Genomic DNA, 14139 nt, shown 5'->3' with positions numbered 1-14139 from the left:
ATTCCCAAGGGGTCGTGAGAACGGCGCGGTTGGATTACCCAAACCCATATTGATGAGAATCCCGCAATGAGGGGACACGGTCTCAAGGCGCAGAGCAGGAGGCCACAAAACGGTTCGAAATAATGATAAGGCCAGAACATAATGTCTCGCTGACAAAGCTGTCAGTGGGCATTATTTGTTTTTTTTAAGTATTTCACCCTTGTGGTTTAGGGTTGTAACTGATTATACAGAGCCGAATATAGTTCTTTTATTCAGCTACTTTGGAGTATTCGGACGAGAAACCCGCCTTGCAATGTCGAAAACAATCTGCATACCGGACACATCATCATTGAAGCCTGGTTCAGGGGCTACTGAGTGAGTCCTGGATTAGGGGTCCCCGGGCGTCCAGGCTATGTGACATGGGCCGGACTAGTGGGCCGTGAAGATACAAGATAGAAGGCCTTCCCCCGTGTCCGGATAGGACTCTCCTTTGCATGGATGGCAAGCTTGGCGTTCGGATATGAAGATTTCTTTCTTTGTAAACCGCCTCTGTACAACCCTAGGCCCCTTCGGTGTCTATATAAACCGGAGGGTTTAGTCCGTAGAAGCAATCATAATCATATAGGCTAGACATATCGGGTTTAGCCATTACGATCTCGAGGTAGATCAACTCTTGTATCCCCTATACTTATCAAAGTCAATCAAGCAAGAAGTAGGGTATTACCTCCATTAAGAGGGCCCGAATCTGGGTAAACATCGTGTCCCTTGTCTCTTGTTACCTTCAACCCTCAGACGCACAGTTCGGGACCCCCTACCCGAGATCGGCCGGTTTTGACACCGACACCCTCCACCCCCGCCTCACCACACTTCCTTTACCTTTTGTCCCGGCCCATTCTCATCTCTCTTCTGTGCATCCTGGGCGGGGGGTTCCTGTTCACGCGATGGCGATCCTGCAGCTGCTCGCCGATTGCTCGGGCCGCGTCCCGACCCTCGACCGCCGGCTACCCCAGTCCCGCTTCGGACCTCGACCGCCGACTACCCGGACACCTCCGCCGTGCCACTGCTTTTCAGGTGCTGCAAGGATGGCACCTCGCTCGAAGTCTTCTTCCTGGACTAGGGCTGCCCGGAGGTCAACATTCGCCCCTCAGGGCCGCTCATGAAGGAGGTAGCAGTCCCTCTCAGTTTCTCTTCAGTGACCTTCACCCCGATTTGACCAACCAAACATCATTTGGCATTCAGTCTCAATCGAATACCTAAACATCCAAACAAAAATATCGGCATTCAATCTCAATACCAATATCCTGTGATATTGATATTCAAACCAATGCAATGCCAAGGCTTCGGATGCGAATATCCAAACAGAGAGTTACGGTTTTTGCATCTAAAAATGCAAAGTTTCAACAAGTTTCAGGAATATAATTTTAAGAATTTTTTCTGTTGGTCGTAGGCACATAATAATTGATTTTTATCGGTCGCCCGTACTAAGTTTCAACAGAATATTTTAGAAGTCATTAAAACATATTCAAAATGGATCTTATTTCAAAGCACTAGTCATGAGAAACACGAATATGAAATCAGAACTTAATTTAATTTTTTCAGTTTAAAGATATAGAACTTTAAAAATCGAAAGCCAAAATAAAAAAAACTGGTACCATAAACCTGGGTGCCCCCGCAGTTGCATGAAATCCTTGTCGCGGTACTGTATGCTAGCTAGCTAGCGAATCGATGGATCGGCTGAAAACCTGTGCAGTAAATTAGCTTAAGCTAGTGTCGGACTCCATGCATGTATATTTAACCTGTGCAGTAAATTAGCTTAAGCTAGTGTCGGACTCCATGCATGCATGTATATTTAACCATGATTTTTGCGTCTATGCTCACCACTGTTCACTGGAGTGAGAAAAGAATACATCGTACCACACCATACAACAACAACGGTGTATATTTAACCGAGAGCTAACTTGGGCACATTTTCTATTTAGTTTTTGCATATTGTCATATCTCCGTTTGAATGCCACATCTGCTATTTTGGTTGCTTTTAAATTCATTTCTTGGAACAACAACTTCTTTTATTATGCTCATTATCTGCAAAAATTAGTGATTGAGAGCTAACTTGGCATAATAGCCTAACTCCACATTGGTCCATTGGCACCATATATATCATGTATGCTCTAACAATTATCCATGTCAAATTTGATGCAGAAATATGATCATATGCACTGGGAACATGGCCTTATTTGTAGAAATAACTTTCATCTAGATATTTATATTTATTTCAAAAGAATTCTCTTTCTGTAAGAAAGGATTTCTCTGTGTGGATTTGTAGAGATCTTCGGTTGACCGTGCACTATGCTGAATTTGATGCTCAGCTATATTTGTAAAATATCTCTCTTTTCAATGTGAACTGTAAGGCTTCTCAGACTACACTGATGTAGGGTGACTGGGTGAACAATCAATATGGCACACTTTATTCTTTGGTATTGAAACTGAGCTACCATGATACTTAATATAACCTCATAATCGCGCCTTGTGAGAGCTATTAACTAGCACTCATGCTCTTTTTAGTTACGAGAAGATGTGGCATAAATATATCTGATTTTGATCTTATTTTCAACGTAATGAATAAACTGGTTCTTAGCTACGATGAGCCTAATAGTCACCATCTGCTATCTAACGAGGCTGATTATGACAGGAGATAGATTATTTATCGCTTCAGAATTAAGGTATGTTTTTAAGGGACTAAATCTTCCTCCATGCACCCAATGACTTTGCCTAGGCTTCCTTCTAAAAATGTATCAAAAATTTCGAAGGTGCTCGTTATGTAAGTTAATTAGGATGGCGTTGATGCATATTACGTACCTAAGCAATGTGATATCACCTCCATATCTTTTATGTTCTCCTACCATACTTTGCTTCTTATATGCAACCCATTTGACTGTTGTACAGGCTTGTCATCTACAGAAATGTGCGCTACGAAGTTCAAGTACCTACCGATATCATCTACAGAAGATGTACGCAAGGAGGTTCAAGGAAGAGCAGCATGCTGAAAACTATCCTGTGATGACACTCGCTATAAAGGTACTAAATGTAACTTTTTTGCGAGGTTTGTTGGACGCCACTGAGCGCACTACATGTACTACTTGGATATGTAGACCTGCAAGAAAAATGCACATGAGCTAATGTGCTTTCGTTTGCTTTTTTTTATTTATTCAAAGTGAACATGTCCAGATATAGAAATGGTTTTGGCTTGTTAAAAATAGTTAGCATATGCTCAACTAACTACTTGGTTCCATGCTTATGTTTTAGTATTCCTTAGTTATCTAAGTTTTTTTTTTGCGGGGGGCCTTAGTTATCTAAGCTCACTATGTGACTTCTGCAAAAGTTCTTGTTATATATATTTTTTTGAAACGGGGACAAAAGATTTGCATCTCAATTTAATAAGGGAGAGTAGAGTTTAGAGTTTTTCACAATGCACTCACAAATGCAGCATGGCAATTACTCGTACACTATGATGTTCCCTAATTTCTTTGCGCCCGCGGTGACCCAAAGTTTTGCATCTTCTAAAATGTTGGTAAGAAGGATTGGCGGCGGCGTGCTTTTGTGACGGAAAACAAGGGCGTTTCTCTCGTATCAAATGGCCTAAAAAACGATCATGGTGAGGGAGGCCATTGTGTTTCGGTTAGGATTATTATCGTCGGTTCTTTTTGCCACCACACGATTTCATCCAAGTGCCACTCGGTGATCATAACAAGTCTATTTTGACGTGGTCTGCACACTTTACTTTGCTATGTGCAAATCAAAATATATGTTTACCAGTTCTTGGCATTCTACAATCTTAACGAACGGGCGCGGCAACACGCGCCTACATGATCTCGCAATACATTTCAAGCAGTATATAGTACATACAAGAACACAAAACAACCACCAGTATGAAAGGTAGCATTACATCTTCAAGCAAGCCGCGCGCGCCGCTTAAGCAGACGACGGCTTAGCAACCACATGCAGCGCCGTCTTGAGTCGCACAGATATCCCAAACAGCTCGCTCAAGTCCAGCTTTGACACTGCCCCGCCGGCCGCCGCCGGCAGCTCCCAGTCGAAATGGTACAGCAGGCCCGCCAGCGCCAGCTCCATGGACGGCACGGCGAACCCGACCCCGGGGCACCCCCTCCTCCCAGCGCCGAACGGCACGGCCCTGAAGTCGTCATGGCCCGCCCCATACTCCGCCGGGTCGTCCACGAACCGCTCCGGCACGAACTCCTCGGCGCGCTCCCACGTCGCCGGGTCCCGGCCGATGGCCCAGGCGTTGATCACCACGCGCGTCCGTGCCGGGACGCGGTAGCCCAGCAGCTCCGTGTCCTCCATCGTCTCCCGGGGCAAGAGGAGCGGCAGGGGCGCGTGCAGCCGGAGCGTCTCCCTGATCACGGCCCTCAGGTAGCGCAGCGTGCCGAGGTGATCCTCGGTGACGCCGCTGCCGCCATTGACGGCCGCGCGGATCTCGTCCTGGAGCTTCTGCATTACGCGCGGGTGGTTGATGAGCTCCGCCATGGTCCACTCCATTGTCGTGTAGGTTGTGTCTGTCGCGGCGGCGAACATATCCTGTGTAGTCATGCATGCCCAACAGTGTCAGGTTGTAGTACTTCGGCAGATTTATATGTCAGATTTGCTAGCTATTCCTCCAATGAAATTCAGTTTAGTTGCACATAAGCGAGCTCAAAGTCGCCAAACTATTATTTTACTTTCAGCCGTTAATTCTACTCGAGCAATGCTACATCTACGTAATGGTTTACGTAAATTTGCGAACTATCTAACGTGGGAGTATTATTTTTGTCGTACCCAAATTTAGTTCGGCATAGGGTCACCAACTTGACATTTTGGGTAAAATGCTTCGATCCTGAGTAGCTGTTTGGAGCAGAGAGAATAGACGCAGGAGACCAAACAAGACGTAACTGTCTGCGGAGTGCCGACTACTAGTCGTAAGTGCTAAGCACTATTGACGTATTAGAAGGGAAAATGACGCCAAAAGCTGTAGGGTAGTCGATAGATAAGCAGTATTGGCGTCGTACGGCAACGACAAGCATGCAGCCTCTTCCCCTCGTCACCCATCGTCGACGGTGGAAGTGGAAGGGAAGATGATGAGGGTCAGCGCTCCCTGTAGCTCTCAACAGTTTGCACATCAATCGACTTGTATTTGGATGTGAGGTAATTAATCGGCAGACCCAGTTTTGTCTACGTCCAGTGTCGAGCTGATCGCTGCAAACTTACTGTATATTTTGAACTACCAAAACGTCATATGGATATGGTTAGGAACGGAGGGGGTACACCCTTCGTTCATAAATACAAGATGTTCAAACTTTCTCTGAATCAATACATATAGTAACGATTTGGTGTTTTTGTTCACTCACTTGAGTTCATATGTAATATGTAGTAAAATATCTAAAACATCTTATATTATTTGTGAACGCAGGAAGTATGTGTTTGTTGATTACAATAAATCAATAATCCTACACATACGAACGAAGTTATGAACATTTACGTAACTTCCTTCACCAATTTTCTTCGGCTCCCTGAATTTCAGGGAGGTGGGCCCCTCCTCCCCTGCTCTCAATCACAGTTTGTTAGCTGGCTCATTGTTACCTTAACTTAATGTTATTTGTTCGTAAGTGTAGCATTGCTCATTAAGAATAGTGCTCACTAAATGTTAGATCCCTGAAAACTTCTTTGTCGTTAGTCAGTTAACTTTGCAGCAAGGCCGAAAGTGGGTGTGACGTGAGGAGCGAACGCATCGCCCCTGGCAAGGCTGAGCAAGGAACTTGCGAAAAGTGTTTGCTGATTAATAAAAAAACCAGTAATCCTACACCTACGAACGAAGTTACGGAAGTTTATGTAACTTTCCTTCACCATGTTTCTTGGGCACCCTGAATTTTGGGGGTGGGCCCCTCCTCGCCTTACTCTCAATCACAATTCGCCAACCGGCTCATTATGTAAAACTTAATGTAATTTGTTTGTAGGTGTAGCATTACTCATTAAAAATAGTGCCTGCTAAATGTTAGATCCCTAAAACTTGTTTTGCCGTTAGTCAGTTAATTTCGCATCAAGGCCGAGGGTGGGTGTGACTTGAGGAGCGAACCCATCGACTGTCGCCCCTGGCAAGGCTGAGCAAGGAACTCTCTGGGGAGGTTGAGGGGAGGGCGAGGCGGCAGGCGGATGAAAGCGGGGCAAGTCGGCCTTAGAGCATCTTCAACAGCCGCGCTAAACTAGCGTCGCGCCGCAAATTAGGCCGTTTTAGCGCGCGCGCAACGCAGCGGGTCGCTCCAGCGGGCGCGCAAAAACGGCGCGCGCGCTATAACGGGTTGGGCGCGTGGTTGAAAACACTTACCCGCACGGTGTATTTCGGGCGCCAGCTACAGCGCGCGGCACACTCGAGCGCTCGCGCCGCACTCTCTCCTCTCCTCGTCCTACGCCCCGCGCACGCCGGCGCCAGCGCCCTGCCACCCACCCATGGACGCGCACACCGGCGCCCCGCTCACCCCGCTGTACAGCCGCGACCCCCGCCGCCGCCAGAAACCCTAGCGCGGGAAGCGCTGGCGTCGCCACCGCCGGAGCTCCGCCGAGCGTCGGCCACGCGCGCAGCCTCTTCTTGCCGCCGCGGATGACCACGGCGCCGGGTGGCGTCGCGTCGGCGCCGTCCCGTGCCGCCGCCGCACCGTCGAAGAAGGTCCCCAATGCGGCGCGGACGAAAAAGGGCAAAACATCCGCGAAGAAAAACATGGCGGCGGACGGCTCCGACACCACGAAGGCGAGGGAAAAGAAGCTTGCCGGGCGTTCGACGGCCGCGGCGGCTACCGAAGCGCCGGCGAGCTCACTCGTTGAGCCGGCCGCCGACGCGCACCACGTGTTCGACGAAATGCCCCCAAGGTGAAAAAAAATTCAACTTTTCTTTTCTTCTTATTTTTTCAATGCATCATCATCACATATAGATAGCTTATTTGCATTGTTTAAAAAACTTTGTAGTCTCAACGATGATGCATACATGTCCACTATGGGTGTTGGGTCCAACAATTCGCATTGGTCTCAAACCAATGACATCCATTTCGAAGACCATGAGTTTGAGGTGGACGAGGAGGGTGAGGGAATTGTCGAGGCGCCGAAAGGAAGAGCAGGCAATTACTCAACCAACGATGACAAGTTACTATGCCATACTTATTTGCAAGTGTCGAGGGATCCATCCATTGAAGGTGATCAAAGTAGAGACACGTATTGGGGGTGAATGAAAGAACACTTTGATGCTCACAACTTGAGTGGAATTGACCGCTCCGAGAGATCACTTCGGTCCCGATGGTCGACAATCAACTCGGATTGTCAAAAGTGGGCGGCCGTACAAAAGGCAGTTGACAAGATTAACCCAAATGGCACAAATGAGGATGATCGAGTAAGTGGCATCTCATATATGTTCATCATACTTGTTTTTGGTGACCGAAGTGCTAACTTGTTTTGTTTTTCTTGTAGTACAACATTGCACAAAACTTGTTCAAAGAAGAGACAAGGACAATCAAGAAGGGGAAGATCAAGAAAGGCAGGGTCTTTACCTTGCCTCATTGCTATGAAGTGTTAAAGGATGATGAGAAATGGAAGAAGTATTATGGTTTGGAGGATTTGCATTTGAGCAACAAACGGAAGCGAGCAATTGAGATGAATGATGATGAGGAGGAGGATGATGTATCAAGTGATGACGGCAAGAGAAGCCCCACACCCAACTCGGTTTCATACTCGAAGCCAAAACGACCGGATGGGTGCAAGAAAGACAAAACCAAAAAGAAGAAGAGGAAAGGAGATGATGAGCTCAAAAATGCTATGGAAGCTATTGTGAAGGCAAGGATCGAAGCCAATGAGGTAAGGAAAATGGTAAGGAACCAAGATGTCGTGGCCGAGGAGAGGAGGTTGGCGGCCGAGGAGAGAAGGGTGGCGGCCGAGGAGAGAAAGGTGGCTTTGGAGGAGAGGAAAGTGAGCAACGAGGAGCGAGCTAAGTTGTTGGAATGGGAGAAGCACTTATTCTTCTTGGACACATCTAACCTCAATGCGGCGCAAAAAGAGTATGTCAATCTTGCCCAACAAGAAGTCTTGATCCAAAAAAGAGCCTTGGTTCGTGCAATAGATGGCGGTGGCCTCGGCGCCATGGGTGGCGGTGGCCTCGGCGCCATGGGAGGCATGGATGGCTTCGGAGCCATGGGAGGCATGGGTGCACATCCGGCCGCCATGGGAGGCATGGGTGCACCTCCGGCCGCCATGGGAGGCATGGGTGCACCTCCGGCCACCATGGGAGGCATGGATGGCTTTGGAGCACCCTCCGACGCTATGGCCGCCATGGAAGGCATGAGTTTTGCTTCTCTCATGGGAGGCATGGGTGCACCTCCGGCTGCCATGGGTGCAATGTCTTTCGATGTGCCTTCTCACACACATTCTCATGAAGATGCCGTTGAAGATCTTGCCAACACCGTCGGAGCTTCACATGATGCGGTGCGTGATGAGGAGAGGGAGGAAGATTCATCTTCGGAGGCGGAAGAGTCGTCTTCGAAAGATGAGGACGAAGACGAAGACGAGGAAGATGAAGATTGATGTGTCTCTCATGTCTTGAACTTTAGTTTGCATTTGAACTTGGTTGGATGAATTTGTGGGCATGATTTTGAACTTGTGGGCATGAACTTTTATTCATCAACTTGTTTGTGTCAAATTTGACATGTTCATTTTTTTTAAAATATCATATATGCAAAATGCCCGGCGAGTCGTGCGCGCTGTATTTTTGCGCTCTGCTGGAGCCGCGCGCGCTGCATTATAGCGCGGCTGCTGGAGCCAGCGCAGGCGGGCGCGCAAAACCAGCCGCAGCGCGCGCGGTAAACAGATTTTTTGCGCGCGGCTGTCGAAGATGCTCTTAAGCGGAAGGAAGAAGAACATGCGCCATGATCCTGGCCGTTGGATGCTGATCTGACCCCAGAAAATTGACTACCGCTATACTCCCATATAAAATAGATACAAAATACACGCACGAACAACGTACGTACCAGCATAATGGCCTTGATGCTGACCACGTCGAACCGGACTCCGCCGGCCTCCTCTCCCGTCTCGCTCACGTCCAACAGCACGTCCACGAAGTCCCGCCGATCGCCCTCGCCGCCGCCCACCACCGGCCCGCCGGCCAGACGCCGCTTGCGGTGGTCCGCGATGACCCGCTCGAGCAACCCGTCGAGCGCCTCGAACGTGCGCGTCACCCTGGCATTCAGCCCTGTGAGCGTGTCCACCCATGCCAGCCACGGCACGAACTCCCCCACCGTGGGCGTCCCCAGCAGCTCCTCGAAGTCGTCGAGCACCTTCCTCAGTTTCTCGCCCCCGTCGTCGCCGTCGATCCCGTACTCCCCGTCGCCGAACGCGGCCCGCTTGATGACGGCGTTGGAGTAGGAGGTGAGCATGTCGCTGAGGTTCAGCACGCCCGGCGGGTGAAGCGAGCGGCGGCGGACGGCGTCGAGCAGGGCGGCGACCTCCTGCTCCCGGACGCGGCGGAAGGACAGGATGCGGCGGTGGTTGAGGAGGTGGACAACGCAGACGCGGCGCGCCTGGCGCCAGTACTCGCCGTAGGGCGCCAGCACCATGTCGCGGCCGTAGAGGAGCCGCTCGGCCATGCGTATCTGGGCGCGGCTCGCGAAGGCCAGGTCGCGGGTCTTCATGACCTCCTGCGCCGCGGCGGCCGAGGAGGCCACGACGGTGGGCACGCGGCCGAGGTGCAGGAGCATGACCGGGCCGTGCGCCTCGGCCAGCGACCGGAGCTTCCGATGCGGCAGGGAGCCAAGAAGGGGCAGGTGGCCGAGGACGGGAAACCCCGGCGGCGACGGAGGCAGCCGCCGGCCGCCATCGGTGCACGACGGAGAAAGCTTCTTCCTGGCAGAGAAGAGGAACAAGGAGGAGAAGATTGGCACGAGCACGGCGAGGAGGAGGAGGAATGGCGATGAGCGCAAGAGAGCGGAGAGTGACGAGACGTCCATGGCTCAGCCCGTGTAGTGTAGCGACGCAAGCGCACCTGCACCCTCTCTGACTCTGATTATGTAGCTGATTTCTATTTTCTGTAGAACCCTCCAAGATACGCTACGTAAGATATATATAGACTGGATCGTCTTCATATGTTCACCTGTACCGCACGCTAAATGCAGCCACGTAAGACGTTGCCGCTGCTCGGCTACGGCAACCCGACATATGGATAGCTTTATGTATCAGGGTGGTGGTCCTTTTGTCATTTGGCACGTGCTGCCGCTGGTGCTGGCAGTGACGGAAACGGCGTATCATCCCGTAATAATGCAAATAAAACTGTAATATAGTCATATTATCCACTTATATGAATGGCGTATATATCTTAATTTCCCACCGCAGATTTGAACAAAAGATATGAACACAAACGACAGCGTTGAAACTTGCAAGTGAGCGTGACCTTTCCGGAGGAATGGCAAATTGTCAAACGAACACCAGTACTTCTGCCCCCGTGTGACTGTATCGGCAAAGCTCTTGACCTATACTGCTCACCCCAGCCCAGCAGGATCAAGATCGGCCCTCCTCGGGCTGGAGCGAGAGGGCAGATGACCCTCTCCGACGACATTTAGGCACGCGAGTGAATTTGCGGCCACGTCCGGTGGATCCTTCCGGAGACGCGAGCATGTTCTTCCTCCACAATCGCAGCGTGGATGGCTGGAGTCCGGCTATTCATGTACTCATGCTCCTCGGCATAGTCGTGCCGCTCATAGTGCATATTTCGTGTGTTGTTTGCGTTGTGTTTTCTGTTACCAGGTTTTTCTTTCATATGCTTGGTAAGTGTATCTTTTCATCACGGCCGTGTGTCTTTATTTATAAAATAATGTGAAAGACCATTTCGAGAGAGCCCGAGACCACGCAAACGTGTACACGTCACAAGTCATTAGTCCAAAGCACACTGTACACGTTCTGTAGCAAAGGATTGCACCGTACACACTGGAAGCAACCAAAACAACTGAGAGTCGTGTTTAGCTTATTAGCTGATTGGACCTAACACAGGCAGGTAAACATACCTCGCATCACACTAGACATGACCACGACCTTCAGAAGTTTAGGAGTACCGCACGCAAAATGCAGCTAAATAAAGACAGGATATTGCTGCTCGACAATTATTATATATGGATATTTCATTAGATGGTCATTTCGGCATCTGGCACTTGCACCATCCTGACGCTGACGATGACGGTACAAGCTCGTCGGTCCAAACAAAGACCTATTTTTTCTTAAGGTACATCTTCTGAATGAACAGTAAATTCAAAAAAATATAAAGAATGAAAAAGAATGATTTTTTATAGATGTTCACGTTCTTGTCGCAAGCATGCTTGACAAATTTAATGTGAAACGTAGCAGCAGTGTTTCTTCGGTGAAAATTGAGGTGACATTTAATCTTCAATTTGTCTTCTTTTTTGTGCACGGGCCAAAATGGTTAACCTTTTTACCTCAAAATTTGCAGGTAGCATTTAGATGTGACTAAGATCATATAAATTTTTTATCTTGATTTTTTGACATTTGAAAAATATTTTCAGGCCTGGGAACATGTGCTCCCGAGAGCCGAATTAAATTTCTGGGGATGCCCATGTAGCTTCAGTACCATCTTGCCATGCATCTGCGGAAACTGGAAGAGCTTGGAGCTTGGAGATTATAAACTGGAAGAGCGGGAGACGTGTGCTCATGTTTCACAAGATGACAAGTCTCATATTGGCACAACATTGTCCATATTAAGCTTGCCATAGGGCTAGTAAAAGGATCATTTGGGGCGTGTTTGATTGCAGTTTGGAACAGTACTTGTATTGCATGTCCATCTTAACCCAGCTTGGTTGCTGAAATACAGCCTCATATGCAGCAGATGCAACCTGTTTGGTTGCCTGCATCGCATCGAGAGGGATTTATCCCTTGATGTTTGGTTGCCCACATTTGTGCTTAGGATGTGAGCAGACGCAAACTTCAGCTGTTTGGTTGCAAACAGCGTTTGTGTTCTGCTCACCGTATTCAAATGTGGTGGCCTTACCACCACACATGATCAGCACAACAGCAACATCACAACAGCAAGATCAAACAAAGCAAGCAATGTAATGACAACAAACTTAACACAGCAAACTACTTAACTAGATAGCATAGTCTAGATTAAGAGCAGGGGCATCCTCCTTCCCTGTTGTGCCAGGGTGCTGCATCTGGCCAAAATATAAACATGTTCCCAGCACAAGTCTCGCCACACACCCTAAAAGTTCTCCACTAACACCTGACTTAACTTAACTACATAGCCTGCTCAATGCCACCAAGGCAGTTGTGCCTACTGCAACGGTACCTGCACATCACCGACGAGTCGTGGTTGTAGATCTGAACCTTCAGTCCCAATCCGGAGATGCGCACAACGACGAGGTCGCCGGGGACGATCTTGTGGCGGCGGCAGAAGTAGTTCCACCCCCGGCCAAGCACCATCTGGCCCTCGAAGTTCTGGACCTGCACCCAGAACACGCACCTCTTGTTGGCTGAGAGCCTGACCACGCGCGGGAGTCGCTTGATGACCAGCCAGGTGTTCATCACCTCCACGAACTTGGGAAGGACGACGAGCATGGCGAGGTCCTCGTTGTCCTTGATCTGTTCATAGAATCTCATCGGCTCCCTGGCCCCCTCCTCGTGGCCCTGCCTCGGAGATCGTCCCCTTGAACGAGGCACGCTCATGAAGGCGATCCTGCCAGGTAGGTCCATCGTCCTGAGCCACCTGTTCGTGGGGATGAAATCTTCGGCGCGCTCAGCTCCGGCCACGACCTGAGCTCCTCCACCCGTCACATCCCAGTCAGTCTTCAGTATCTTGTCAGGCAACATGACAAGTATTAGTATCAAACAAAGCAAGCAAGCAAGCAAATGCCACTGATCAGTGGACTTGCCCAACAGCAAGTGCCACTGATCAGTCACTTGCTATTGGGCAAGAGCACTAATCTACTTGCTGTTGGGCAAGTCACTAATCAGTGACATCTTCTTTGCTGCAACTGACACTGATCACTGCATAATTCTGAACAAGGAAATATCTAAAAATAGCAACAGCAAGTGCCAATAGCACCCATTGTTGGAAATATGCCCTACAAGCAATAATAAATTAGTTATTATTATTATATTTCATTGTTCATGATAATCGTTTATTATCCATGCTAGAATTGTATTGATAGGAAACTCAGATACATGTGTGAATACATAGACAACACCATGTCCCTAGTAAGCCTCTAGTTGACTAGCTCGCTGATCAATAGATAATTACAGTTTCCTGACCATGGACATTGGATGTCGTTGATAACGGGATCACATCATTAGGAGAATGATGTGATGGACAAGACCCAATCCTAAGCCTATGTAACTCCCCAGATATAACTTTCCCATTTTGTACTCCAACTCTTGCCGTTTCCGGCGTTAAGTTATATTTATTTCTCGGGTTGGGTCTTTGTCTCCGTGTGTTGTTGTCTTTGTCATGCATCTCATATCATGTCATCATGTGCATTGCATTTGCATACGTGTTCGTCTCATGCATTCGAGCATTTTCCCCGTTGTGCGTTTTGCATTCCGGCGCTTCGTTCTCCTCCGGTTGCCATTTCTAGCTTTCTTTCGTGTGTGGGGATTAAACATTTCCGGATTGGACCGAGACTTGTCAAGCGGCCTTGGTTTACTACCGGTAGACCGCCTGTCAAGTTTTGTATCATTTGGACTTCGTTTGATACTCCACGGTTAACCGAGGGACCGAAAAGGCCTCGTGTGTGTTGCAGCCCAACACCCCTCCATTTTGGCCTAAAACCCACCAAACTCTGCTCCATGTCCTAGAGCGTTCGATCATGATCGCGTGGCCGAAAACCGCACCTTATTTAGACTCTCCTAGCTCCACTTATGCCTATAAATAGACACCCCCCGATTTCAGATCTTTCCTCTCCCCCTAACCCTAATTTTTCCAGATCCGCCGCTCCTCGCGCCGGCCGGACATTGTCCGACCCGGCCGGACGCGTCCGCCGCCGCCGCCCGCCCACTCGCAGGGCGACACGTGGCAAGTCACCACCCTCCTCTGCCGCGACCCGCCAGGCCCGGGGACGGCCCCCGCGGCCCAGCCGCCTC

The 14139-nt window shown here is 49.2% G+C and overlaps 1 protein-coding gene across 1 annotated transcript; it reads right to left on the bottom strand.

The window, feature by feature from the left end:
* Nucleotides 1–3745: 3745 nt before the first annotated feature.
* Nucleotides 3746–10094, bottom strand: LOC119267665 (cytochrome P450 71A1-like). The gene is made up of 2 exons (XM_037549094.1): nucleotides 9033–10094; nucleotides 3746–4572 (listed from the first exon to the last, which is right to left on the bottom strand). Exons 1-2 carry the CDS (start codon nucleotides 10005–10007, stop codon nucleotides 3949–3951), a joined length of 1599 nt encoding a protein of 532 aa, XP_037404991.1. The 5' UTR covers nucleotides 10008–10094; the 3' UTR covers nucleotides 3746–3948.
* Nucleotides 10095–14139: the final 4045 nt, after the last annotated feature.

This window comes from Triticum dicoccoides, chromosome 3A (genome assembly GCF_002162155.2).
Source record: "Triticum dicoccoides isolate Atlit2015 ecotype Zavitan chromosome 3A, WEW_v2.0, whole genome shotgun sequence".
In the NCBI taxonomy this organism is placed as follows: Eukaryota; Viridiplantae; Streptophyta; class Magnoliopsida; order Poales; family Poaceae; genus Triticum; species Triticum dicoccoides.
This window is presented reverse-complemented; position numbering and strand designations above follow the sequence as displayed.